At 36.7% G+C, this 24,774-nt stretch overlaps 1 protein-coding gene across 1 annotated transcript in view; it reads right to left on the bottom strand.

Annotated features, from left to right (window-relative positions):
* The window catches only part of SPTLC3 (serine palmitoyltransferase long chain base subunit 3), a 136,292-nt gene that overhangs the window by 80,056 nt on the left and 31,462 nt on the right, over positions 1 to 24,774 (bottom strand). Inside the window, exons 3-4 of the mRNA XM_074346915.1 lie at positions 13,739 to 13,893; positions 12,948 to 13,096 (exon numbers count right to left, since the gene is read on the bottom strand). Of these exons, the coding sequence (XP_074203016.1) occupies positions 12,948 to 13,096; positions 13,739 to 13,893 (304 nt within the window). The remainder of the gene's footprint in view (positions 1 to 12,947; positions 13,097 to 13,738; positions 13,894 to 24,774) is intronic.

The raw sequence follows: 24,774 nt of genomic DNA, 5'->3' as shown, positions 1-24,774 counted from the left end.
CAGCTCTCAGCAGTATTTTAATATGCCAAGTACATGGTATGCTACCATTAGTTAAATCAATAAAAATCAAATTTAGGAAAAAGTACCAATATTATGTTTATGATGAATACATTTCAGCTGATCTTTTATTGATCTCACCTGGCTCATACTTTTTAGTCAGGAAGAGGATTGCTGGCCTTCATATTGACACTGATTAATAGTAAAGAGTGTGGGTGTTATTAGCAAGCTCATTTCACAACCACCAATTCTTCCTGTGCAGCACAAGTGAAGACTATTTTCCAAACTGTGATTGTCATACTTTTCATCCAGGATATCGTGTTTGTTGATTGTTCCTTCACCTTGACCTAGAAGTATGCTGTCATTTATCATGGTAACATGCCAGCTATCTCATCCAGCTGTTCCTACTATGCCATGGCTCTCAGCCCACTTCTGAGCCACTTTGCTTAAACTGGTAATTACTGCATGAAAACCAGCATCAGCCCTTCTGCCTAAAAGATTCCACCTTCCAGCTCTTCACTCCAAAGCTCTTAGAATACCCTGCTCTCCTTCTTATTCCACTTGTGTCCAGTGTGGTAGGGGTGATGGAGCTATTAAGCCTCTTGAGGGGCTTTGTTTTGCTGTGAAACCTTCAAAGAGTCTTGGTGAAGCCAGTTTTGGTGTCTGAAATGTTTTTAGAACATACTGTTACTTTGAATGTAGGTCACAGCTGTTGAGTCAAGAAATCTTCCATCCTGGCTAAGTCCAGTAAAATAGCAGGAATAATTTTTATCTGCCCATCTTCCCGGGCCTTTATTTTTAGCAAACCACTTGCCACCTCTTGGCAGGTTATAACATTAATGGATAATAAGAATCTGATACAAACAAAAGCCTTAAGTCAGGTGTGGACCTAGAATTATGATGAGCTTTCCTGTCACAAATAGTCTTGATAAAAGAAGAATTTTTAAGTGGATTTTTAAGTGGAATTTTAAGTGAAATCATGCTCTCTGCCTCACCTCTGACCACGGGCTCAGTAGAGTCATGCTTCTTCCTTCTTATTATTTTTTAACATTTTATTTTGATGTAATTGTAGATCTATAGAAAAGTTGCAAGAATAATACCAAAAATCCTCAAACAGTATTTACCCAGATTCCCCAGATGTTATCATTTTAATATGTTTCATTAAACATCATTCTCTCTCTTCCTCTCTGTCTCTCTCTCTTCTCTGAGAGATTGTATGTAATTATATATTTTTTTCTGAAATACTTAATATGTTACAATCATTATGTCCCTTTTACCCAAGTATTTCACTGTGTTTTTCCTAAAATCATGGAACTCTTTTATGTAACTATAGTACTATTATCATTGATACAATAATATTTTCTACTATACAGAAATAATTCATATTTTATTCTCTCACTTTAAAAATCCACCTCTAAAAACAAAGGCAAAAGAAGGATGTTGAATGAAGCAACTTATAATGAGGGTCCACTTATATAATATGATTATTTAATTATTACAACTTCACACACACTATATAACAAGCACTCTTAGTCCTTATTTTAACAATGAGGAAACAGACAAAGAAGTGATACCACTCATGAGTTAATACGTTCAGGTCACCTATTTAACAAGGTGATAACTTAGAATGCTGAAACATTTCAAGCTTTATCTCAATTAATTGTCATACTTTTTTTTTTTTTTTTTTTTTTTTTTTTAGTTTGGTACTGCTGCTATCCAGTTTTACAGAGAACAACACCAAAGCCTGAGTTTGGATCACTTGCCCAAGTTTGTGCAGTAAGTCCAGAGCCAACATTCAGATTCAGCATGTGTGACTCTAGAGATGGAACTCTTCATCACTATTCCATGGCATTTTTCCAATGCAGAAATGTTTGTCAGCTACTAGCCCAGAGAGTACTATGCATTTCTGTATTTTTTTAAGATATTACAATTTTTATTGTGTACATCATAGGACAATTTTAAATAATAACTTATGTATATTCTCCTTAAACTTTTTGCTTATTTTTTCTTCCATGTTTATAGGTAGACAGTCACTATTTAGCCCTTTGTGTCTGAATAAATTCATGATATAGGATGGAAAGTGGAAATTGCTTTCTTCCTGTCTTTCAAAAAAGCTTACACAAGTTGAAGGGATTACACTAGGTGTACTCAATGGACAGAAATCAGGGTATCTGGGAAGCAGAGAGGGCAAGGGGAATTTGATTAAAACTGGGGTAAACTGATCCAGGTACTTCTTTTTTATTGAATTCAAGATTCTTTAAATTCTATAGTGCTTTAAAATGTTCAAAAGTTTCACACATATGATTTCAAAATCCCACATATGGGTTTAATCCCATAATAACTATTTTTTCCTTCTATTCCTGTATTAGCCCTTGCTCTTCCCTCTTCCCACTGGTAACCACTGGTTTGTTCTCTGTATCTGTGAGCCTGCCATTTTCTTTTGTTTGTTTTATTCCCTAGCTTGAATTTTTTAGATTTTTTTTTAGATTCCATGTGCTTCTCTTGGTGGTAGCTGCCTGGGGACAGTTGCAAGTTGCATGAGGGTAGACTGAGTGCTAGACACTGGGCTTTGTATCCTTGTTAGATGCTCCTCAGCCCCCAGCATGAGACAGAAATACTTGGGCTGGCTGGACCACTGGGACTGTGTTCACTGAAGCTGTGTGCTTCTTAACAGGGGACTAAAGACTAGGGAGACATTCCTAATGTTTGGGAGATGCATCATTCTCTAGAATTGTTGCTCTATCTTGATGAATGGTAGCCCTAAAATGGACTACAATAAAATAGCTAGATTGGGGATTGGAGTCAAATTTAACTTGTTAAAAAAACAAAAAATACTTGAACACTTCTTGCACTCCTGAGTTTGTGATCCACATGACCTTTTCATTCATTATATCTGTGACCTTAGGAAAGTTATTGAAATTTTCTACACTTTATTATGCTCTTTCATAAAAGGAAGTTAGGCAAACACTAGAGGCCTTGTCAAAACTCAGTTCTGTGATTCCATTACTCATTCTCTGTTTTATTTCTATTAAATGGCACATAATTAAGTCTGGAAATGGTGTATAATAAAATGGGTAGGTTCTACCCTGTAGGATGGCTGGAGATTAATATTTGGGCTTCTGTATAGTCTTTCAGTTTCAGCTTTTTACTTGTAGAGTTTATACAATTCTGTCTTGGCTCACTAACAGACATAGTACAGAGGGTGTCCAGGTTGGTGTAGAGTTCAAAGGAATATGTTTGCCCTGAAGGAATAGGAAAGACACATGAACTAGGTAGAAGAAAAATAAAATCTGGATAAATTCCTTGATTATGCAACCTTTCTCACACCTGCTCGTCAACTCCAAATGAAATTCAGGTCACACATTTAAGTTAAGCCCAGTGTATTAAAAGAAACACAGGTGTCAAGATGAACAGGAGTGACTTCAACTATACCTCCATCTTACTCTTTTGTGTTAAAAGGAGGGTACAGAATAAATGGGTAAGTATTATGTTTCTGTCAAGTAGCACATTTGCTATCTCAGATGCTCCCATACCCACAGATAATGGCCTGAATGTGGGAGGTTAGGGGTAGATGTTGATGTCCTTGGTCTTTTTCAAGTTGATATTGAGGGAAGGAGGATTAAAATGGAGCCAGTATTGCTAAAGAGAACTCTCTAAAATGGAGCTGGGAGACCACTGAGGACACATAATTATGCATGTTTCAGCCTGGATTAAATCTGACTTTTTGATCACTTACTGTCCTAATGAAGACATCCAGAACATGTGCCAGAACCTTAAGATACCTACTGGATCATTATCCTAAAATAACTTGTGATAGCCTACCTACAATAACTTGTGACAGCCTACCTGCTTATCAGACCTCTACCGTAAAATAATTTGTGATTGCTATAGGACAAATATTTTCTGACTTGTATCAGAACCAATCACAGTTCTTGTCAGGCATCTTTTAATAAATAATCCTGTGGGCTTTTTTTGTCTATAAACCTGTGACTCTCTCTTCTCCAAAGCACTCTTGGTTTTACCCAAATCTGTGTCTCCTGAATTGCCATTCTTAAGACCCCTAAATAAAACTCTTAGTACTTTGTAGCCTTGATACTAATTATTGACATTACCAGTGGCTTTAAATGATAAGTACAGGTACTGATATCATTGAAAGTTAATCTGTATTCTTAATATATTTGGATGTAACAGGAATTTTAGTCTAAATGGAGTAAAGGAGACTATGGTTTGATGTACATTGATGTGCACTGGATTTGGAAATCTGCACAATTGCTAGTAAATCTAGGGGACTCTTCTCCCCAAGTCATCATGATGGCAGGTACTTAACTATATCTGTCCATTTTTATAGAGATCCAGAGAGAAAATATTGTGGCTTTGTGGGCCATATGGTCTCTTTTGAAACTAGTCAACTCTGCCATTATAAAATGAAAGCATCCCTAGACAGCATACAAAAGAATGGGTGTAGCTGTGTACCAATAAAATTTTATGGGTACTCGAATTGGAATTCAATAAAATTTTACATGTCATAAATTCTTATTCTTATTTTTATTTTTTTTTTCAGCTACTTAAAACTGTAAAAACTATTTTTAACTTGCAGGCAGTACAAAAACAGGAGCAACTCTAGGCTTCATGTATCTTACCTTATGATATTTTTGTAGGCGAAGGGAGGTGGTAGGTGATCTACATATTCTGAAATTCTATGAGTTTCAAAGTTACTCACCCATCTTAGGTATTACTTTACTGGCAACTATTATCCTTATGTAAAACTATCGGCCTACCTTGTTAAATTGTTTTTTGTTTGTTTGTTTGTTTGTTTGTTTGTTTGTTTGTTTTTTGGCTTTGTTGAAACTTCAGGGCCAAATTCTTTATTTGCAGAAACATGTCTGCAAGTTGAAGTTTGGTTCTGCTATAATTTCTATCACTCTCAAGAGAAGGCAATTGCCTCATCAGAATTATAGCAGGTATCAGGAAATTGCCAAAAAGCTTTCAGAAACCAAGATATACGTTCATTTTCCTCCTCCTAAATAAGTCCTCTGAGAGTCCACCTTCCTTTACAAATACTCTTAAGGGAAAATAAAGAGGCTTTGAAAGCAGCTCTTTTACCTCTTTCCTGTTTGTGCATTTCTGTTCCCTTCTAATCTTGAAAGAATCTAATGATAGAAATGAGATCACTAGTCAATTTAAACTAACTCTTGCCTTATGCTCTCCTGAATGTACATCATACTTTCCTAACCTGTTGATTCTTTCCTAAAAGAAGTAGGAATAAAGAATTAAGCAGTTAAAGAATGACTAGTTCTCCACCCCAAATAGCCCCCTTATCAATCCTGCAGGCAGATTATGCAGGCAAGATAACATCTGAAGAGTCAGCCAGCCTGCACATAATGGATAATGATGAAGAATCCAACCTCCTGCCTCAGGTATGATTTGGGTAAGGGGTACTCTTTCAAGCCAGGTGGTTCTGATGTGCATATGCTGTTGAGAGCCATTCGAATTTAAGGGAGAGTCTGATTGGGGCTTGTACTGCTCAATCTATGATGGCTATGCCTGTGAGTATTTTGTACTCTGTGGTCTGTGTTATGTTTTATAATTGTCATTCTGCCTTGTAAAATGGGAAATACTGGTTCTTTTCCATGATGAAGCCCTCTTGGGCAAATTCCATCTGACTGGAAATACTAAAATCTATGATTAAAAGTCTATGAGCCTATGACTAAGAAAAAATTGATATTTTATAATAACACCATGTGGCCACAATATTCTTTAGATTCGAGAGAAAATTGGTTTAGGTGAACTCTTTTGAAAATTCCAAAAAAAAATTTTTTTAATTTTTTGAATATACAGTTAGTAAAAAAAGCTAGCTTGATAAAATATATTTTCAGAATTCTGGCCCTGAGGGAACAAGTCCTTCCAAGAGAACTTGCTTTTCTCTCTTCTACCTTGAGACCAGGGCTCTCAGGAACACTTATCTAGACCATATCTAATTCTTGAGAGTGAGGAAAAAGGATGGGGAAAGAGGTTGTTTTTTCAGTTTAACTTATTCCAAGTGTTGTTAAGAACTAGTGAGTTTTACATGATATCTCATTCATAACTAAGTTTAGAAAATAAAGCTATGGGATATTTGGCTGTGTCTGTCTATATGTCTATGTGTGCATTATATATGTCTTTACCTTTGGGTGGTATAATCAAAATTAACTTGTAAATGAGCTCCACTTAATTGACTTAAAGGAAATTAAGCACTTATATAAATTCTCAGAAGTACAAAAGAAAAGCTAACCAGCATGAATTTCACATGAACTGGGAAATATTCAATATTAAGTTAATATTTGGTATTAAAGTTAAAGTTTATTAATCTAATTAATATAGACATGTCATTAAAGTCATCAATATTAAGTATAACACTTTTATTTACCTAGGTTAAATTGACGGCAAATAAAATCTTGTTATATCTGTTGCAAATCTCAGCAAGAAAAATAACTTGGTATGATGAAAGTTTTGTAAGTAAATTAAATGCAAGTGAGATAAAAGCTTTTGCACAAATTCTTTAGGAATAATTATATTTTAGGAATGTCTACTTAAGAATAATCTCTCCAGATATTTGGAAACTTGAAATTTAGAGTTGTGCTAAATTAAGCTAAATGATGGAAGCTTATTTAATAACTAGGTCATTTTCAAACAAAATAATTATTGAACATTGGCTTTTCTTTGCAGAGAAACTAAAGGTATTTGGACTATTGATGGACGTGTTTGGTACAACCCTGATATGTTCTCTACAACCATATGCCTTTAGAAAGTATGGGTATTTACATTTATCAATCTACAGAATGCTAATATAAGATGGTTCATAATTGCTTACTTCTTAGTTTTTAATAGAAATTAGTTTTTAAGAGTTGAGGATTCTGATTTAAATATATAACTAAATCTACTAGGAAAAATAAAGGAAACATTTTAGTATACAGTAGGAAAGTAGGATGTATGTTTTCAGTAAAGAAGTCATGAGGAATGTAATTGCAGTTCATTAAGGGAAAAGAAAGTAATGTTGTTCTAGGGCTGGTTGTTTCTAGATGGAAAAAAAAATAAGAGATAAAATAATATGAACACAAAGTGATGGAAGATCTGTGGAAAAGGAGCCCTAAGAAAACAGCTTTGTCCATGGTCAAGATTGGTTAAGTTTAGATTGAATTTAATTGAATAGATTAATTATGTTATTAAAAGTAACCTAGTGCAAGACTAGATTTGTTTTTCCCTCTCTGCTAAGAAAACAAAGTTTTCCTGGAATGCTATCTTTGATAATAGTTTGTATGAGTTTCTGTGCTTTTAAGTGATCTATATTTGCTTTTGAGATCTCTTCTCATTTTGGTTAAGAAATAAGTTACTTTCTCACAGAGACCTATGATCTTATTTAAGCAAGGGTTTTGAAACTTTTTGACAAACTTTCCAAATATAAAAATTTAATTAAATTTTTTTGACCTCCAGCTAACTTTGGGATGCCTCAGAGGGCCTCTGAGGCACCTCAGAGAGAAATACTTCACTAATATTATTTTGTATGTTAAATTACATGGAGAGTATTATCACAGGAGTGATAAACTTACTTAGAATATACTATATGGATAAATGTTATTAATATAGACATTCTAAAATTATATTTTTTTCCTGAAATTTGGGTATGTCCTAGTATAATATAATTCTAGCTTGTTATTGTAAAATGTTATGTGTCCCAGCAATTTGGTTAAACTTCTTTGTCAAAAACATTGTCATTAGATCTTTAACCTCGTCTTTTTAAGTCTTTTGCCATTCATAGACAGGTAAAATTTCGCTTTACAAAATAGCTTCATTTTCAAGGAGACTCACAGAAAAGACTTTTTGATAAGTACAGGTTTTTAATAACTTGTAAATCATACCACTGAACTGGGTAAGATATTTTAAAAATCTAATGGAAACTAATTTCATAAAACTGTTAACAAAAAGATTTAATTACATAGGACTGAGTGAACTGGTGAACATGGTTATATTTTTTTATGGTTTCTGTTTGAAACATTACTTGCTTTTAACCTGTGTTTATCAGATATAGAGAAACCCTTTGCCTTAAGTTAATTGTGACTTTGAGCAATTTGGTAAATTATACCTTTGTAAGCAAATTTGAAACATTTATCTTTACTCTCTATCTGATCTCTCCAGAGATTGGAAACTCTTAGTTTCCCAGTAGCTATATCAGATAAATTAGGAAGGTCACCTTCTACCAGGAGCAGGCATCTCAAGGTATTTTGGGGACCTCAAAAAGGGAGCAATTCATGTAAACCTGTATGGCAAAATCTGTGACAAATCCATGGCAAGGCTTTCCTGGCCCTTAGAGGCCTTTTGGGAACCCAGTCTGAGACTCCTGGGAAATTCCACCATGGCCAATTTGGAGGAGGCCATATAGTCAATTGACTAGACTTGTTTTGCAAACAAATTGTCTTCCTTTGGCTGTGTTTTGTGGAGATGAGGGTAATTTTAGAGAGAAAAATATGTTTTATCAAATATTAAATTCTAGTTCTGATAATTGAGGTCTGTACTTACTGCCCAAGAATCACTTCCCAGATAACTCCTTGCTGTTATATTATATTATTATAAAGTTTAATTGAATTATTAAAATGGTACCCTAAGTTTGTTTCTGAAGCTTATTTCAGTAATCTATCTTTGTATGAAGTTCTAATGCCCCATGACCTGCAACCAGGAGATTGTGCATACTGGAAAAGACACAATTTAAAGGACCATCACAAACCTAAATTTGTCAGGTCCTATAACTAGCTCATGCACAGTGCAACTGAAAGGAATTGACTCTTGGATTAATATTTTCACTTACAAAAGGCCTTTGCACTGGGCTGGCCTGTAGAAAGGACTGCTGACCTCAAAATCACTTTAAAACAATGATCAAACAGAGAACCTACCAGACCAGAATGAGAAGACAATATCTGAAGTAGACAGCTGACCCAAGAACCAGACCAGGACTGTATACTAATTACTTTGATAATTGCTCACACAGTTGCTTATGAACCAGATGTATTTCATAACTTTATGCATAAAGTTAATCAAATTGTTAGGTCTATGGTCAATTACTTATATCCAGTATTTCTAGATTACATTGGTTGATTTCTCCACTCCAAGGCTCTTATTGGTTGGCCCTTAGGAAATTTATTCTTGAAGAAAGAAATTATATTCTGTTCAGGACACTGTTGATATTACTAGGTGAGATCCCTTCACATGGCCAATTAATAATACCTGCTCTGGCCTTGGCCATAAATATGAATATTCTTCTAAAATTACTCAAGCTCCATCAGAGCAACAACCAAAACTTCAGCCAAAGAATATTACCTCCCATAATTATGGGATTGATTTATGTGGTTAACACCAGGCTATGGATATTTAAGTTTAAAGGCCCCTTATGTTGGGAACAATTAAATCATACTAAGGACAACCAGTCTAGTAACACTAGGAAATTGGGCTGGGTGCTTTATGGACAATGTCAATATATAATTTTCCTGAAAGATAAGGATTGGTACAGAACAGACTAAGTCAGACAGCTTGGGGATATACTGGGCTGCACCTAATGGAGGTTCTTGACTTAAATTCTTACTAATGACCTTACCAATACTGCTAGCTACATTATTTGCAAAACTGACTAGGCAACTTGAAGCAGTTGATCAGATAATAGTTTTATATGAGATCAATGATTGTAATAATGTAACTCTAGACATGGGAAGAAGCAATAAAAGAGATTTTTTTTTCCCCTGGACCATAACAGACCAGTAAGACAGGCAGTCTAGAGACTTTTGGCTACTGTTAATAAGGCCTAGTCCAGTGGTAGCACATTGAGTGGTCTATCAATAAAATCCTCACCTGACCTAAATGAGAATTCCTATCACCACGGGATGAAATGGCCATGAAATGCTTCCCAGATCATGGTCAAATTTATGACCATTAAGTGACCCTGCCAAATAAAAATTGTCACTTGACATCTGTCTATATAAGAATTAAGTTACAAATCACTGCAGTCACTGACCTTCAACACACTGAAAGAAAGAAGTTCAGGGTGGAGATCAGGAATGAGGCACTCAGTACTCTGAGAAAAAAACTGGCAGAACAGGCCTTTAGATAATTTTAGGAAAAGATTTTATGAGCCCAAATTCTTCCATCTACTAATATCTAGAAAAGCAATTAAATCATTTATGGTGTCATCTGCTTTGGCCATTAAGGAGAGAAATGTATTTGAAAGTCAAAATGGAGTAGCTGTGTTTCAGATTTATAAAGTAAAACTAGGTAGCCATTGTGGGCATGATTTCAGATACATTCCTGTGTTGCTGAGAACTTGAATTTTCTGAAGTGTGTCAGACTAAAATGCCACCATGTATCAAAATAATCATATGTTTTCTTTCTTGGATCTTTCAATGTTACAAATTGCCTTCTTGAACTATCTTTATAATCCCTGAATATAACTACTTGATCATGGAATTCTGTTATTTAAATATACTGTTAAGTTTGCAATACCGATTTCTTACATTACTTTCTCCAAGCAACATTGCTTTATAATTTTCCTTTTTTAAAAATGCTTCCTAGTCAAATTTTGGGATCAGGGTTATGCTAGCTTAGTGGTTGTCAACTCTGGCTGGCCATCAGAATCTCCTCTAATGTCTTATTAAGATATAGGTGTCTCAGCCCAATAGAAATTACTGTTTTCTAATTCATAATCTTCTGTTTTTATCTTTAATAATTAAGTACATTTGCTTTCCTTTTATTCCATACTACACTGGTTGTGTAATTTACTAGCTTCAAACTTTGTTCTTTAGTAAACTAAGAATATACATATTTTCCACTAAGTATACAACTAATTGAATCCTATGGTGCTCTCAAATTGTTAGTTTCTAAGTATGATGTAATTGTAACTTCATTTCCCTATTGATTCAAGATTTACTTAGGAGAGGGCTTTAAAACTTTCAAGTGATTTTTAAAAATGGTCCATTTATAATTTTATTATTAATCTTTAGCTTTATTTCACTGTGACCCAACAATGTGACTTATAGATGTCACTATCTGAAATTTAATGAGATTTACTTTGTGGCATAGTATGTAGTACATTTTTATGAAAATTCAGTAAGTGCTTAAAAAGATAAAGTCATTTTTATGTTTTAAGTTTCAATATTCAATATACAAATATCAAAATAAACTCAACAGCTGCATTGCTAATGTCCTCTTTGTCTTTTTTTTTTTTTTTCATTTTTCAAGGACTGGGGCATACTTTATGGTTGGTCTTCCATCACTATTTCATATTTTTATTTTTTTCACTTTTGTTTCTAATCAGGAATGTTAAGTTGACCTATGTGATTTTCAAAGCCTCCCATAATTCATTACTCTATTATTCCAGTTTGTACAGAAGATAAACAGCCATATATACATTTGCTGTTACTTGATGCACAAAGGCTATAGGAGTTTTATCTTATTATTTTGTTCAATTTGAAGTTACTTTGTTCAATTTGAATTGTTATTTGTTGCACAGGTCTGCATAATTACAGGTTTTTAAAGCCCTCTGACCAACTGGTTATCTAAGAGGGGCATGTGACTTATTTTTCATTAAAGGTAAATCCATTTTCCGCAGATTTACTTCTGATCCGTAGACGGGCCTGAAACTGACCTGGTGAGCCCTGCATGGATTAACTTAGATGGGTAACTGCTTAGTAGAGAAGCTGAGCTAGACTGGGAGTTAGGACAGGGAATCCAGCCCTGTGGGCAAGTCACTTAGTCACTGTGATCCTCAGTTTCCTCCTTGAGAAGACCTGTGCTGCCCCTTTAACAAAGGGTTTTGTGAGGAATGAATGAGATGCTATATGAGAGACAAGGTGCCAGGAAGAGCCAAGCTCTCTACCAGAGTAGACTTGTCCGCTCATACTCCCTGAAGTGGGGAGAGCAGAAGTTTGCATCTCAGAGATTTTACTGCTTTGAATAAGAGAAAAATGTTTCAGCCAAAAGAGAATTAAATAGGCAGTCTGCTCCCTCTTTCATGTTCATTCATTCATCATTTATTATTCATTCATTCAGTGCAACAGTCAACAAGACCCTTCCTCCCTTCATGAACCTTACGTGTTAGTAGCAGAGATGGGTAATACACAAGCACAAAAGCAAGATCAGTGATGGGCATCGTTAAGAAAAGTGGGAGAAAGAGCCAAGTGCAAATGGGAAGTTGTTCAATGGGCACAAAGTTTCAGTCATGCAGGATAAATAAGTTCTGGTAGCTCATAGAGCCTACAGTTAACAGTACTGTGCTGTGCACTTGACAACTGTGTTAAAGGGTAGATCTCTAAATATAGGATCACTAGGTGTACACCTGAAACTAATATAATTTATAAATCAACTAGACTTCAACAAATAAAAATAAAATAAAATAAAATTTTATTTAGGAAAAAAAAAAAAAAGAGTAGATCTCATATGTAGTGTTCTTACCACAAAAGAGAGAAGCAAACTTCCTGAGTTGATGGATATTTTTATTTCCTTAATTGTGGTGATGGTTTCAAAAGTGTATGCATATGTCCAAACTCATCAAATTATGTAAAATAACTAAGTACAGGGTTTGATATTTTTTTTTTGAATATCGATTATACCTCTATAAAGCTGTGGAAAAAAAGAAAAGTGGGAGAAAAAACCCAGAAAAGGACCAGATGGAGGAGGTATAACAGCTGCTCTTTTAGAGAATGTGGTCAGGAAAGAACTATTTTTATTTTGGAGAATTAAAATCTTAACTATTAAGCTGCCTGGTAAGAGCACAATGTTTGAAACTTTCAAAAAGACCTTCAAATTCCTTTTTCTTTTGCATTTTTATAACAGCTTTTTGAGGCACACAGTCTAACATGATCTGGATTTGAGAAGTCGCCACAAGGAATCTGAGACCCGACTGGACAAAATTTCAAACTAGTGACCGCACATACCCATTTCTTGTCTGGTGCTGCTCACACCTAGGCCGTACGTCTCTAACACATCCTTTACTGTCCTCATGGATTCATCATACTTGGCTGCCAGGCCAAGGAAGTTATAGGAACCCATGTTGATGACATCTTTGATGATTCTTCCAGTAAACCTGCAGAGAGAAGGGCCAGTGAACATAAGGGGCTTGCTCACATAATGTCATCCCAGTGCCCATAAAAGACTCTCACAAAGAGATCTTAGCTTTGGCCCAAGTCATATATTTTCTTTTTTAATTTTGATTTGCACCGTTGTTACCACACATTATTTTGCCCTTAGGGGAGAGTAAGCCCATCATGAAGCTGGGCAGAGCATCAGGAAAAAAGTATCCGGGTCACGGAGTATTACTTAGCCCTGGTTTTCCCTGGGTGCTTGCGTTTGTGACCCCTGTGCTCTGGTGTAAATTTAAGCGAGAACTTTCCAATGAGAAAGAGCCATGGTCATCACTGTCTCCTGCAGCAACAAGTAGGAGGGTATAATTTGTCAATAAAGCTGAAAAGGACTCTTCCCAGCTGGCTCTATGTACCTTGCACCTTCTGATACACATGTCTCTTTCACTACAATGCAAGCAAGCCACCCTTGGTCACTTAAATATTGTGACTTCCCCCAATGGGCTCAGGAAGGCTTGCAAAGGGCTGAATAACAGAAGATCAGCTGTTCCATGCCTTGGTTTTTCAAATCTGTAATCTGGTGCCCATGCTAGAATTTCCTTGAAAGGGTTTTCTTTCAACCAAGCCCCTCCAGGTGGCTGCCTCACCTAAATGTCCAGTTGTAGTCATCTGAAACCCTCTCCATCACATCGAACAGAGCCCCCGGGGCACTGCAGATGGGCCGGTTCCAGTTGTCTCTGATTCTCATGTAAATGTTCCGTGTATAAAAATTCTCAAAGTTTTGATACAGCGGCACAAAATCCTGTTATAACAGAGGCAGAAGTTTACCTTTGGTTCCTCACTTTTTGTATAGTTCATTGGCAACTGAAGGCTAAGAGACCTGGAGGAGCCATGAAAATATTTCATCTCAAATATTCTGAGCAAGGGTACCTGGGGAAAGGGACAGGCAGTGTCAACAAATATCTCTGTGAGGTTTCCACCCCCAAAGGACTTACATTTTAGTGGGGAAGTGAAAAATGTTACAAATAAGGATCACAAATATGACAGCACCATACCAGACCTAAATGAATGCAGGAGACAAGGAACTCCTGTCAGTTCCATCCAAAGGGTAACAGATTTTATGTCTAAAGCAATTTACTTGGAAAAAAATTGTTGGATGATAATTTGGTCTTAACCCTGTTGAACATGAGTCTCCCCATTTGTTATGTTTTTAGACATGGGGATGAACTTGAGCTGTTGGCTCTGTTGGTATAACTGCTGGTAGGTGACTGAGGGCCCAGAATCTGAGTTGAAGAGCTTGTGAAGACACCTGGCTTATCTCAAAGGCACAGCCCTGTTTTGCTGTATAAAGTCTCATCCATGCCCAAGGCATTGCTGTTCAACTGAGGCTCAGAGCAAGACACATCTTACTGTGGCATCTAACTGCAAATAGTAAGTACAAGGCAAAAAATGTAAGACCTTGGCCAAAGCCATGTACTAAAGGTGATTGTAAGATTTGATCCATAGGAAGAGGCACATTTTGCTGGAGGAATCAAGTGGCTTTCTGTAGGAGGGGCCTTGGAGATGGGCACTGAAGGTGGAATGAGGTTGCCACAGGCAGGAATGCTTGGCGAGGGTCCTTGGGGTGAACAGGTCTCTTTGCTGGAAATTTGGGGTGTATTTGAGAAGAATGAGTAGAATAAAACACAAGGTGAAGACTGTCCCTCTATGTTCAGAGCCTATAATGGCTCCCATCTCACTTGGAGCTAAAGCCAAGTTCTGACTGGTCTGGTCCCTGCTTCCTCTCTGATTCCCTTATTTGCCCTGCAATGTCAGCTGGGCACAGAGAATGGGAGCCGTACGTGTCCATAGGAAGAACTTGGAAATTATCCTGGAGGCAGCAGGGAGCCACTCAATAATAGGGAGTGAGCTTCCCATCCTCCCTCCCATCTTCTCTGATTTATTTGCTCTCCTTCCCCTTAGGGAATGGAGCTGATTTCCTGAAGGAACAAGGAAGACCCTGGGGAAAGTCTTTGTGGAAGACCTTCTTATGCTACTCCTCTGGCCCGCTTATCTTCTGAGCTGGTCCAGTCTGGAGGGAAAATATAGAATCTGCATCTTTTGTGGCTTGGTGGCTGCATCCTAGCCACAGTGTTTTCTATCACTTCACCTTTTGGTTTTTAGTGACAACAATATCATATCTGGGGGGAAATTGTAATTATCTACAAGAAAGAATGTTCACAACAACACACTGGGGGTCATCTACTGCATGTGAATTTGAAGGATGGTTGAGCAATTCTCCTGGCTACTTGCTCAGAGATCCAGAATTTCTACCTATGAGGAAATGAGCAGGTAGCTCTTGATTGAGATACATGCTCTGAGGGCAAGACAAAGGGATTCTAACCAATTCTGCAGGGTCAGTAAAGACTTTCTGCCAGGGAATGATCTCCACACTCAATAGAAACTTTTATCAATTAGGTACTTGAAACATCTCTGTCAAAGGGATGGGCCAGTTTTTTTTTACCACATGGAGCAGCCATTGCTTGGTGGGTGGTGTGAACACTAACTCAGATCTGAATTTCACACTCAGCAGTCTACATGTTCCTGAATGGGACGGTGGAGTTTGAAACCTGCTTAGAATTCAAGATCTGGCCCAGGGAGGAGGGGTTGCTTCTGGGGCACTGTCCTATTTCTCTGTAACTGTGAGGCTCCATGCCTCTGTGTGGGTGTATTTTGACCCCACCTCATTCCTCTGTGCACTAGCAAGGTTTCTTCAGGAGCAGTCAACACCTTCAAAAAGTCACTGAACTCTAGTCTCAGGTAAGCCTCCCACAGCATTTTAACTATACTATAAAATGAATCTGGACTAGATATTGCAAAAGCAGAATCATTAAAATAGGATATATCTTTATCTGTCTGTAGATTACTTATCACTTGGCCTACTTACCATCTTTATTTTTCTTCCTTACACAAAAGGCTAAATATGACTGAACCCCAGCCACAAGGATAAAATCACTTTGGGGAGTATGGTGTACATGTGTTGAGCAAAGTCTAACAATTCAGCCACAAAAGTGGCTTTGTTTCTTCTACAATATGACAAACTTTTTCATCCCAGTTAGAAGTTTATAAGGTACTTTATAAATTTCCAAGTGTTACAGACATTTTTTTAATCCTACATTTGTAGACAAATCAATAGAAAGTCAGAAAATTCAAGTGGACAAATTGAGAATTGTACCATGCTTCAGGGCTAGGTGTTTAAAAGGAAGTGAGGAGAACATATCCATGGCCCAATGTAAGAAATACTACCAAATTTGGAAGCATATCCCTTCTCATTTGATTTAACACATGCTCATTCAGCAGCAGACAGATTTGTAGGGAGATTTGTCGGGAGAGAAAGAATCATCATAAAACACAGTTTGTCATTTGTGACTACACTGACACTTCTCATTTTATGTCATTATTTCCTTTTGAGAAACAGCTGTTTCTCTTACCACAGGTGAGTACAAAATAATAATAAAATATGTTTTGGGTTTTTTTTGTTGGAAACAGTAATTATTTTATTATATCATAAACAATTCTTTGAAGTATGATTAATACTAAGTAAAGATAGCTAAATTTAATTTTTCTTATAATTAGAGGGAGGTTGAATAAAGATGGCAGACTCCATGCTTGTATGTAATCCACCACTCACCTAAAAGTCCTGTGAAATGACAAAATGTAGATATTTAAAAACAAAATAAATTTATAAGTGCCTAGAAAGACAATGAAGAGTATCATCAATGAATCAGAAATATTGAAGTAATACAAAAGATAGAGTTTAAATGAGATCTGATTAATGTAGAAATAAGATCATAGAAAATCATAGCCCTGTAACATCTATGGAGAAGACTGATGTGGACAGACACTAACTGCAGGAATCTAAAGCCAAGAGTGAGTAACAACAAGAAGTTGATACCCCAGGTGATCAGTTGGGAACCAAGACCTCTTCGTCCTCCTTTCATTGGGTTAATAAGTAAGAAGCAGGTGCACTGCCCACAGCACAGAGCACCGTGCTGGGTGGCAAGACCTGAGTGAAAGAGCACTGCCCTTGTGTAGAGAGGTGGGACACCCACACAGCAAGAACGCAAGCCGCTGGCCCCAGCAACTCATTCCACTTCCCTTCTACAGTCACTCAAGACAGCTGAATATGTAAGCAAATAAGAACCCTTAAATACAAAAATGAGCATCAAACAAAATGTCATCGCTATTTGAGGAAAATAGCACAATATGAGGCACCAAATTCAATAAACAGAACTAACATTTAATAAACGATTAATAGAGCAAACAGGAAAAGAATTAAAACTACATAAGTAACATGTTTAGAAAGACACAACAAAACAGTGCATCCTTTAAAACAGTTAAAAGTCCAAAAGTATAATGGAGACATCAGAGAATGAAATTAATTAACCAGCATAATCAGCTGACTATCTTTCCAGGTCATAATAACAAAGAACAGAGGAAAGAAAATATAAAAGAAGACACAAAAGATATGAAGGGCAGATCCAGGTCCAATGTCTCAAATTGGACTTGCAAGACTGAAGGAAGGAGGAGACGGAGAAGGTAAGGTGGAAGAGGAGGGAGAGAAGGTAAAGAAAGAGGAGGAGGAGGGGAAGGTTTCACAGAGGAAGAAAGGTTTGACTCCCAAGACATATGTGTTCTCTCAACTCCTGAACTGAGCAAATAGGAGAAAACCCACACCAAGCTACATCCTGGTTAAATTTCAGAAGGATAAAGGGAGAATCTTAAGTCTTCAGAGAAGGTGAAAAGTCAGTTTATATACAAAGGAATCAGAATTAGATTGCTTCAGAATTTTCTTAGGTGGCAGTGGTGGGAAAGATTATGAGGGAAAATTGTTTTGAACTTAAAATCCTATACTCAGCCAAGCCAGCAACCAAATGAGAAATTCAAATACAGACATTCTAATATATGTAAGGAGTCATGAGTTGCACTCCCACAGGCCTTTTCTGTGATAATTGAGCATGTACCTCAGTAAAACAATGAAATAACTATGGAGGAAGACAGATGCCAGAAAAAAATAGTGAATGAAGAAACTGATAAAATATGGGTTAGCCCAAGCAGTTCTGTATATGTACTATAAAGAAACAGAAACTAAAATTTATAAATAAATGACAACCTGGAGAATGAGTATGTGGGAGGAAGAAAGTGAAACTTTATGAACTTCTTCTGGTCAGGGGAAGACTCTAATTGCTAAATAATGGTACATAAATCCTAAATACATGTGTTAAGTATTCAAAGAGAACCATTAAAAAAATAGTAGGGGATATACTATATATAACTTCTTAACAGTGACAAGGAGGAAAAAATGCAGAACAAAGAAAACTCAATCAAATGTACCAAAAATATAAAAGGGAAAATATTTAAAATTTAATAATTAAAAATAAGCAATAAAAAATGTGAATGTAAAATATAAAGATGGCAGAAATAATTTAAACAAATGAGTAATTAAATATTAAGTTTAACCATGTGGAATTATCAATGTTTGACTATTTTTGACCAATAAAAATAGGAAATTCATATATTTCAAGTAAGTAATTGTTCATAGACTATATTATTAAAATACAGAAGCTTTCACATTTGTTTTAAAAATAAATCTGTATGCTTCTCATAACAGACATACATGTCTGCAAATGATGAAAATGGAAAATAAAGAGATGTCTATTGAAGCAAAAGTAGATATGTAAATATTAATATCAAGAAAAATAGAGTACAGGTAAAAGCATGATAAAAGGAAAAAAATTCACCAAAAACTATAGGAGCCATGGTCTTTCGTGCATCTGACAGTTATACTGAATTATAGAAGGGGAAAAAAAAAAAAAAAACAAGAAATCCACAATCAAGGTGGAAAGCATTAGCACACAGACATTAAGACACATTTCTTAGAAATTATAAGTTTTAGTAGACCAAAAAGATAAATCTACAGGAGTCAAGTAACATAATTAACAAGTTTGATGTAGTAGACATAAAATACAATATACATGGCACATACGGAAATTTAAAGAAATTCCAATACAACATCTAAGAAGCTGTGACAACTGAGGAGATAATTTACTAAGGTGGTAGTATGTGAAATTAAAATGTGAAAATATTAACAGCTTTCCCATACACCATCAAAAACTAATTAGTATATGGGATAAAGAAAAAATATGGTATTCAAATAGCACTGCTGTCAAAAAATTATACCCAAATAATAATCATAAGAAGAAAGGATAAGGCTTTAGATTATGAAAAAATATAGTTTATTGAAGGACATGAAAAATATTTCAATAAATAAAGAAACATACCACCTTTCTGAGTGGAAAGACTATTAAGATGTCTAAAGTTAACCTATATGTATAGATATCATATATTACCAACTAAAATGGCAACAGTTTCTTTTTTAAAAAATAAATACCTGACAAGTTAATTCTAAAGTCTATATAGAGATAAAATCTCTAAGAATTACCTAAAAACTTGTAGATTCTCCTTAAAAATGTGACAAAGTAACCAGTTATTCAAATTAGTGAGTAAATAAATGAACTAATCAATTAATGATATTGAGACAATTTGAAAATCTCTTTTAAAAAATAGTTCTTCTATCTCACACAGCAAATAGAAATAAATCCTAGGAGATTAAATGTATAAACACCATAAATCATAAAAGTATTAAATAAAATTATAGGAAAACTTGTTATAAGATGAAAAAAAGCCTTCCTGAACATGACTAACTCCCCATCCCCAAGTTGAAAAAACAGCAAAAGTAGTAACAACAACAAAGAAAACGTAAAAGGAAGTGTTTGATACGTATGACCTAAAGATAAAAAAAAAAAAAATGTATATATGGCTAAATATAACATAGAAAAAGTTAAAAACCTTGAAACAGAATTGGAAAATATTTAAAACATTTAATAGATGAATTATTGATATAAGGATATATAGAAAGAGCTCCTGTGAATCAGTACAAAAAAAAAAACCAATTAAATAAAAATATGAGCAAAGGATATGAATAGGCAGCTCAAGAGGGATAAGTACAAATAAGTAATGCTCATAACACAAGAATCCCAGTTTTACTATTTATCAGGGAAAAAGACAAGAACATAAAAACGTTTACTTATCAGATTGACGAAAATGAAAAATATGCTGATAGTATCAATGCATAGCAAGCCCTCTCATGCACTGCTGACTGGAGTCTAGCTAGGCAAGTTTTTTCAAACACAACTTGATAATATTTCAGAAGTTGAAATATACGTTTCTTAGACCCAGAAAGCCACTTCTAAGAAATGTCCTTGAATAAATGCATATGCTGTTCATTGAAGGGTTGTTTTCAATAATAAAAAGGGAATAAAAATAAACACTCATATAACTATATTTTGGAATACTGTCATGCAGCTGTTAAAAGAAAGGAGGTAATCTTGTCTGGAATGAAAAGATCTTCAGCATATGGTTAAATGAAAAAAGACAGTCACATAGCATATGATATGAACCCATTTATATTAAGGGAAAGACAGAGCAAATGAGCATAAGTGTAATTAAGTGAATGAAAAAGAAAGGAAAGATACACAAAGAGATGGCTTTGGCTCTCTATTTCCATAATAAAAAGGAAAAAAGACACAGGAAGGGCTCCTCATTAGAGCTTATCATAACCCTCTGGCTTCACACATTGGCTTAGAATTAGTCTACAGATATTAATAAAGCTCTATCTTATCAAAATCAGTCAAGACTTCCTACTATTGCAGCTTCCTTCTTTCTAAGGGAAGCAGAGAGGTCTACATTGCAAAAGAACTAAGGAAAAAAATGATTTAACTAACATTTCAGTGACACATCAGAAATTGTGTGTATGTGTGTATGTCTGCTTGTATACTTATATGATTTGGATATAAATACCCAAAGTGAGAAACTTGGCTGTGCTTGACATTTTTAAAATATAAATATCCAAACAAATATTGACTTGGGCATCCAATGTGGGAGGCTGTAATCTGATTTTACTGATGGTCTTATTTTACAAAATATTTCTAGAACTTTGATTTTGGAGTTTTATTTCTTAATCACACGCTCCAATGCCAGATGCAATCATGGAAAATATTCATTCCTTGTCAGGGTGCATTTGCTTTTTACAAGCAACCAGAAAGTATTTGAAACCAAACCTGGTTGGGGTTTTGGGGAAGGTCAAGTCTACTGATTCCTGTTGCATTTAAAGCTATTGACTTCTTGAAATATTTAAGCCAAGGAAGTGAGAGAGTCATGCTTGAGGGAGGACCATTCCAGACAGAGAGAAGGGCAAGTACGAAATCCCTGAGGTAGGTGCACGTGGGCTGTACTGAAGGAAGAGCCAGGAGTTCCCCATGTCTGAAGTAGTGACAGGGCTCAGGAGGAGGAGGAGATAAAGTTAGAGACATAGAGGGGCTTCAAGCTGAGGCACCTTGGCTAGTTCTGGCTCTGACTCTGAGTGAGAAGGGAAGGTATTAAAGGCCAGAGATACCCTGTGAACTGACTTAGGTTTAAAAAAATGTCATGTTGGTTGTTAGTTGGAAAGAGACTGGAGGTATTGAAGGTGGAAGCACATAGTATGACCACCCATAAGCTGCTGGCTAGCATGGATAGTTCTTAGAGAAACCCCAGTGAAACTCTCATTGTGGACCCACCTAGATCCAAACAGGAAGGCCAGTGCTTGGGCCATCTGTTTGATTTGGACAAAACTATACCTCACACTCAATTATAGACACCATCCTTCAAATCACGCAGAAGAAACTCCCTCTGGGCTTTCCTGCTATTGCTTCAGATACCACGTGTGAATGAGAAAGAGCAAGTTTTAATTCATGCAAATATTCAGACGTTTATCTTAAAATGATCTACAGTTACAACTCGCTAAACCGCTTTTGTTTCACGTGGGAGTAATAATCTCTGGAGATGGGCCAGAGATGTCTGGAGTTTACTTGTAGGGACACTGGGACTATCTGGATGTAATGTGAACATGGAAATGCAACTGAAATATTTTATACCAGGCTGGTGCCACATGGCCTGCCTCATGCTGAACCTGCTATCAAACCACGGGGACTGAGAAATGTGACTGCGTTTGAAGTTTTTAAAATCTCTGATGATGCTTGACATTCCTTTGACTACATTTGCTGACCTCCTCTTCTGGATTAAGCAAAGTTGGGCCATTACATCATTGAGAAAGTAACTTATCTAGAAATCTTTAATAAAGTGCAATTCAACTCTAGAGTTGCCTTTGAAGGGTTAAAGGAAAAATTTAAGCAAAATATTTAACGTTGTATCTGTCTGTGTTGTCCTTTCCCTTGTTAGTGTCTTCTGGTTACCTCTGAAGTCCATGGAGGCAGCAGGGGCTCTTGGATGTGTGTTCTCTATGCTCTCTTTAGTGTTCTCCTGGAGGGAGGTTTTGCTTTGTCTGTTCTTTTTACTTAGCATTACTGGTTGACTCAGTAAAAACTGAGTGAATCAGTAATCAAGTGATTCAGATAAAAAGGATTATCAGGGCTTCATGGTTTGGAATCAATTTCTGGGTGTTTGGGCTAGAAATCAAAGAAGATAAAGCAAAAAAGAATACTGCATTTGGGGCAACACTTCAGTTGAATGGCTGGTTTGGTATGAGAGGAGTCATGAGAGTGAGAAAGACAAGAGAGAAAGTGGATTCATAAATTCTTCTATTCGATTAAGAAAAAGAAGTGAGGAGACGGACATGTCAATGAGCTTGACCACAGTAACCACTTCGCTGCATAAGCGTACTTTGAAACATCCTGTTGTGCACACTAAATCTATACAACTTCATGAAAAACAAAATAAAAATGGAAAGGATGAGTGCATAGTAAACGAGTGTCACAGGACATGAGAGCATCCAGTGATGATCTTTGTAAAACACCCGTGAGCTCCTCTCCACCAGCCCTTCCTGGATGCGCTCGCTATCCTGGTGTCACGTTGCTCAGGGCTGGTTTGTCTGATGGGACAATCTATTCTGCATACACAATAACAGGATTTTAGATTAGAATAACACTCATTTTTGCTACAAAGAACCAGGGGTCATTTGAAAGCAGCACAGTCCACATTTCAAGCAAGAGCCTTCAGGATGTGCCTAAGACAGCTTGTTAACACAGCAAGAAGTCCAGGACTGGGGGCAGTATTAAAAGGAGAAGGCCAGTCTGAAGGCCAGGGTTTCTGGTGGCCAAGTCCCACCAAAAGTACACATGACTGGAGCCATTGCAGATTGTTAGACCCTGTTACTCTGAAAGGCCTCAATCTCTAAAAAGCAGCTCAAAAGGGAAGAACACAAAATAACAAGTGTGTCGTACAAAAGGTGTGTCTATCAGTCAGTGGACTGATGCCCTCTACCTCACAGAGATCAAACAGATGGAAATCGCTTATTTTGTTTAAAAAAATGAGACACAGATCTATTTAATGCAATGCCTTCTTCCTGGGAGGTAGTTCTACAGCTCTTGGGGCAATACTGAGAGGTGCTGCGGTACAGACAGCTGTGCACTATGTACATGCTGTTATTCAGAACTCAAGCACCCTGCCCCCAGATGAGGGGAGCGTGGAGCCTCACAGCTGACTGCAGGGGACTGCCGGGCTCAAGATCACATCCCGCTCTGATGGCAGCCCCATCTAGCATCATGGAAGGCTTCACCTCTTCCTTTAACTAAGAATGCTTCTGAAGGACACTCCCATCACCAGAGAGCCCTGTGGGATCCCCAGAGGCCTCTGCTGGGACTGTCTCATAATTCACCTGCCACATCTTGCCTCTTCACTTCCTCACAGGTGTCCAAGTGTTGATCCCAGGAGCACACCCACTCACTTCTCAGCCCTCAGCCTTCCATCTCAGAGCCTGTTTCCCTGACAAGCTTGCCACATGTATGTGTATATGTACGCACACACACACATGCATTCTACTTGAAATGTAAGAAGTGTTTTAGAAAAACCAAAGTGACAAGCCCTGCTGGGTTGATAGAGCAAAAATATTGCAATCGGTTGGAAAATAGATGGCAGATTTGAAGCCTATTCCTGCCAAGCATGTTACACCTGAGTAATGTACACTTGACTTACGCTGTGCTCCAGTAAGTATTCTAGAATATGCTGATTTACTGTGCACCAGTTAATTGTGCCTGGGGAGCAGACAGACTGGTGATGAGAGCTTCTAGAACAGACCAGCTGGTGGCAGGGAGGGGCTGTGGAGATCCTTGTGAGAATGGCCAAAAGGAACTTGCCTTCTCATTCCAATTTTCCAGTTTCACCATCAGCTCTGCTAGGATCTGGGAAAACTGCATTCTTCTCTGGAAGTGCGCTGGGTTGTCTCCAGCTTGATTTAGCCATTTCAATCCTTTACCATTAAAGGACCTTTATATCCTCAAAACTGTCTGTGGCTATCTGTTTGCCAAGTACAGGACCATTCTGTCATGACTGGTGTGCTGCAAACATTCTTATGTCTGACCCTACTAGAAATTTGGGGTTATCCTGATTTCCTCCCTCTGCTTATTTTCCATACATTCCAGCATCAAAACTTGTTGATCCTACCTCCTGTATCTCTAATTAGTTCCCTTTTCTTCATTCCTTCTTCCCCAGATGAAGTACAAATTATCTCTTCCCTAGATGATTATAAGGCTTTTTATTGTCACTTTGCTTCCAGTCTTGATTTGAAATTCCATCTCTAACATCTATT

This window comes from Camelus bactrianus, chromosome 19 (assembly GCF_048773025.1).
Source record: "Camelus bactrianus isolate YW-2024 breed Bactrian camel chromosome 19, ASM4877302v1, whole genome shotgun sequence".
Taxonomy (NCBI): Eukaryota; Metazoa; Chordata; class Mammalia; order Artiodactyla; family Camelidae; genus Camelus; species Camelus bactrianus.
Note: the sequence above shows the minus strand (reverse complement) of the source record. Positions and strands in the feature narration are given on the sequence as shown.